The sequence below is a fragment of the Rhincodon typus genome, chromosome 33, assembly GCF_021869965.1.
Source record: "Rhincodon typus isolate 14 chromosome 33, sRhiTyp1.1, whole genome shotgun sequence".
Classification (NCBI taxonomy): domain Eukaryota; kingdom Metazoa; phylum Chordata; class Chondrichthyes; order Orectolobiformes; family Rhincodontidae; genus Rhincodon; species Rhincodon typus.
Window position 1 is genome coordinate 34,884,253 of NC_063364.1, and position 4,257 is coordinate 34,888,509.

General features: G+C 41.7%; 1 protein-coding gene across 1 annotated transcript; it reads right to left on the reverse strand.

Moving 5' to 3' along the window:
* Positions 1 to 650: 650 nt before the first annotated feature.
* LOC109922885 (migration and invasion enhancer 1-like) lies at positions 651 to 4,257 on the reverse strand. Its single transcript, XM_048615771.1, has 4 exons — positions 4,074 to 4,257; positions 3,666 to 3,752; positions 2,877 to 2,953; positions 651 to 1,374 (listed from the first exon to the last, which is right to left on the reverse strand). The coding sequence occupies exons 1-4, from the start codon at positions 4,255 to 4,257 to the stop codon at positions 1,273 to 1,275; spliced, it is 450 nt and encodes a 149-aa protein (XP_048471728.1). The 3' UTR covers positions 651 to 1,272.

Below are 4,257 nucleotides of genomic sequence, written 5' to 3' on the forward strand. Positions count from 1 at the left end.
GGTGTTTGTCCAAATGTAGATAAAAGGCGGTTCCTGGTCTCTACAGCACCTGAGGGTCTATATGATGAACCTGGTCTACAGCAGTCACACCCGAGTCTGGTTACCAGACACCAGTTGGTTGAACATTTACTATTGTTCATTACTCAAAACAGACAAGCATTTGGACTGAAAGCAATATTTATTTAATTGTGGTGTGTCCAATCCAGAAAGGAAAGTAAAACTAATCAAAAGTAAAAGTACTTAGATTTTGACTCTATTGCTGGATATTATCAAATATTTATGATGCCAATTAAACACGAAATAGTGCAGATACTGAAAATCTGAAACAAGCATAAAATGCTGGAGACACTCAGGAGGTCTGATACTATCTGAGGACAGAGGTAATGTTTCAAGTCTGATAACCAGAGGTCTACAGCAGAGAAAAGGGACTTTTGGCCCATTGAGTTTGAGTCAGTTGAGAACAACCACTTATTCACATCCCATTTTCTAACACATTGCCCATTGCCTTGATATCACAAGTGCACATCTAAATATGTCTTAAATGGTATGAGTGTTCCTGTCTCTACCAATTGTACAGCTAAATAAAACTCTTCAATTGAACTCAAACTGTTAAACTGTTTCTCTCTTTACAGATGCAGCCAGACCCAGAGTTTCTCCAGCAATTTCTGGCTTTTATTTTGGGATTTTTTAACAGCCCACACACTATACACCACAGCGAGTAATGTGAATGGTGGGCCACTCAGCTCACATTCATAATAATATCTCTCAAACACCTACAGAAAAGCCAAGCTCCCATTCAGGACACCAGGAAGGTTTTACATTGTCAGCCTTTGATGTTACAAACTTGTGACATCAGCTTTAAGAGCAAGTGTAATTTGACAGATTGACGTCAGCACTGAGGTCAAGGAGGTTCCTGAAAGTTGAGGTGGTTGAGGTGGACCCCAAGGTCAGTTGAGTTGAGTGGCTCGGACGCTAACTCTGAGTGATCTTAATAAGACATTGAATCATTTTTCCTGCTGCTTAACATGGGAACAGAATGAGAATGATTAGACAAATACAATTTAATTGTGATGATATTAAACCAGTTTTTCTCTCTGTAAAAGACCAATGCCTGAAAATCTTTAACAGATTCCAAATCAGGGAGCACACCTTCTGATGCTTATTCATGTTTTCACCGATAACTTTTGGGGAAAACAGTCATGAACAGAGTGGTGCTTCACTGTTTGAAAGCTGTCAAATTATATCAGGGGTTTGACCATCATTTGGTTTCCATTATACGATGACACAGCTTCGCTTCTCAGTACGAATCTGCTCCTGGGAATTTATTTTCTCCACAGTAGCCCCTTCTTTTGCTAATTTTACTGCTTCAATGATCTGATGGAAATAAACCAAGATGAAAAACATAAGCATCAGTAAGTAATAAAACTTCATGTCAGTTGCTAGAACCTTACACAACAGCAGGTTATTAAATATCCATATTACTGCAGTCACTGTGAGATGCTCTATCTCCTCCCATTTCCTGTTTAAAGTCTGAGACAATCCAGTCCTGCACTCTCAGAATGACCCACACGTTTGATGAGATCGAGCAAATGGCCTCACCTTCACCTAAGGCCAATGGAAACGGGGGATGGCTGCTTAAGTGATGCTTTCATGCCCTCAGGTCCAGGTTTACTGAGAAAGCTTGCTCCTCCATTATTTAATTGCTTTTCCTCATTGCATCAATGCCTCAGAATGACATTTTACCCTCTAATTGCTCTGGGCAAGTATTTTGTTTTAAAATTTCTGACAGATCATCTATATAAAATACAGGCAGTTTCTCCACCAAAATCCAGTTTATTTTTGCCAGGTTGATGGATAGTGATAAGAAGACTGTAAGAAATAGCAGGAGTTGGTCCATTAGCTTCTCAAGCTGCTCGGCCATTCAAAGGATTATGGCTTTGCACATCCACTTTCCTGCCTTTTCCCCATAACCCTCAATTCCTTACTTATCAATAATCTCTCTTTCAGCCTTAAATATATGTAAGGACTCTGCCCCCACAACTCGCTGTGGTAAGGAGTTCCAAAGGCTCTTAATCCTCAGAGAAGAATTTCTTCCTTGTCTCAGTCTATAATTGATGCCCCTTTATCCTGAGACGATGCCCTTTGTTCCTGGGCTCTCCCAAAAAGGAAACCATCCTCTCAGCATTTACCCTGTCAAGCTCCTTTAAGAATTCTATATGGTTCAATGGAATCACCTCTCATTCTTCTAAACTCCAGTGAGTACAGTCCCAACCTGTTTAGCCTTTGCTCATAAGGAGATCCCTCCATACCAGGATCATCCTCATGAACCTTCTCTGAACTGCCTCACAGAAGGAGTTCATCTGCCCAGAAACTGTTGCAGCACCTGGTACTGCCCTCCAAATGTTTAAAAAATGATTTCAGAACAATTGCATTCATTATTCTGCAATCAATTAATCTTCCAATTTAATTATTTAATAAGCTGTTCAATTCTCATTTCAACAAGAAACATTGTGGTTTATCATTCCTTTCTTCATGATTTTTTTTCTGACACAGGCTATTTGTCTCATACCCTCCTCAGATTAACAATCTTATTACACTCTATTGTGTGGTAGTGGATGGAGCGGTGGCTATGTCAGCCTGTCCTCAGTTTGAGGATGGTGCCTGGCCAGGGTTGTGAGGGGTTTCTGCTGTGAAACAGCCAATTGCAGATCTTCAGGCATTGTGAAGAATGGTGCCCTGTGAGGTAATGGAACCTGGCATTCAGGGTCGGAGTGCTGGGTCAGAGGGCAATTGGAAGCTGCTGTTATCATGACTGGGTCATAAGGTTTCTCGCGTTTTGATTCTGTATAAAAAATATTTTTAAACGATTGACTTACATCTTTATGATAAGGAAACCCATTTGATTCCAGCTTCGAGAAAACCAGCTTGTTATTAATTGAAACCTCAAAACTTCCTGAGAAAGAAATGGAAAGAAAAGTAACTTTCAGAAATTATGTGAACCAGAGCAACAACTGTAAAACACGAAACAAACTGCAGGTACAAACGTATTTCAACAAATGGAAATATTGTGAGCTGATCTGGGTCTGAGCAGAAACATTGATGGCCAGTTTAAATGCAATAAGCGACGGGTTTTTTGAAAAACCTGTTGTTTATAATTGGCTCATCAAGCACGTGGAAAGGACAGCAGTAAGGACAGGTCATTGACAATGGTAAGTCTGAAACACAGGTACCTCAGTGGGTGCACGTGGCAAGAAACTGTCTGCTACTTAACAGAATGTGAAATACACATTCACAAGAAAATATGGATATTGGAGAATATGCTGCAAAATGACGTTATGGGATAATCTAGTGAAGGCAGACAGATAACCGAGAGGCGGCAAGACAGAAAATTTTATGAAATTATAACCAGGACAGAAAACATTAGCGCAAATAAAAACACGGAAAGTGCTGGAGAAACTCAGCAGGTTTGGCAACATGTGTGAAGAGAGAAACAGAGTTAACGTTTCGATTCCGGTGACTTACTGGGAAGCTGAGTTTCTCCAGCATTTTCTGCTTTTATTTCAGCATCTGCAGGAATTTGACTTTACATTAGCACAAAGTTTCTGCCTCACCACAGTTGCTTGGCTCAAGTCTGAACAAGTTCTTGTACAAAGTGTCTCACTCACCTGTTTGCCCAATAAACCCAGTAACGTGGACACCTGGAACCTGCTCCCTGATTTCATCAGCAAGAGTCAGGAAATGGGCGAGGAAGCCTCATCCTGAACTGGGGGAGAGAGTGACAAAGATAGTCAGTTCTGAAATGTTCAGTGTCAAATACTAACTGTCCTGCAATCGGTCCCAGCTGGTTCTCTGTTCTCAGTTTCAGATTCAACATTTAAAAACTCAACATTTCAATCAAACATTTAATGCATGGATCCTGAATCCCAAAACGAAACAATAAACTTTTATTTCTGATGCCAGTTTATTTGGAAAGTTGAAAGATCTTTTCCTGATGTTTAAGTTTTTTTTAAATTAAAGTCCATGTTCGGTCCGCGTCAGCTCCTTTCCCCTCTCGGGGGCCGAACACCCTTCACCCGAGTCCCTCTGCCCCACCCCGACCCCGGCCCCGGCCCCGGCCCCGGTACCGGTACGGACCAATACTCGATGGTCACATTCACCACCATCTCGGAATCCTCCGCTGAGTCCCCGCTCTGTACCAGGCTGGCGGTGGAAAGGCGCCGACTCTCGGACGGTACCACCCCCGGATCGAAGCCGCAT

What these genes read in the sequence shown, in the direction of transcription:
- LOC109922885 (XM_048615771.1), bottom strand. Translation starts at nt 4,257, where the DNA reads ATGCGGCTTCGATCCGGGGGTGGTACCGTCCGAGAGTCGGCGCCTTTC. An exon ending in GGTGGGGCAGAGGGACTCGG is followed by an intron (nt 3,753 to 4,073) that starts GTGAAGGGTGTT and finishes GTTCAGGATGAG; the next exon opens with GCTTCCTCGCCCATTTCCTG. An exon ending in GGTTTCCTTATCATAAAGAT is followed by an intron (nt 1,375 to 2,876) that starts GTAAGTCAATCG and finishes TATTTCCATCAG; the next exon opens with ATCATTGAAGCAGTAAAATT.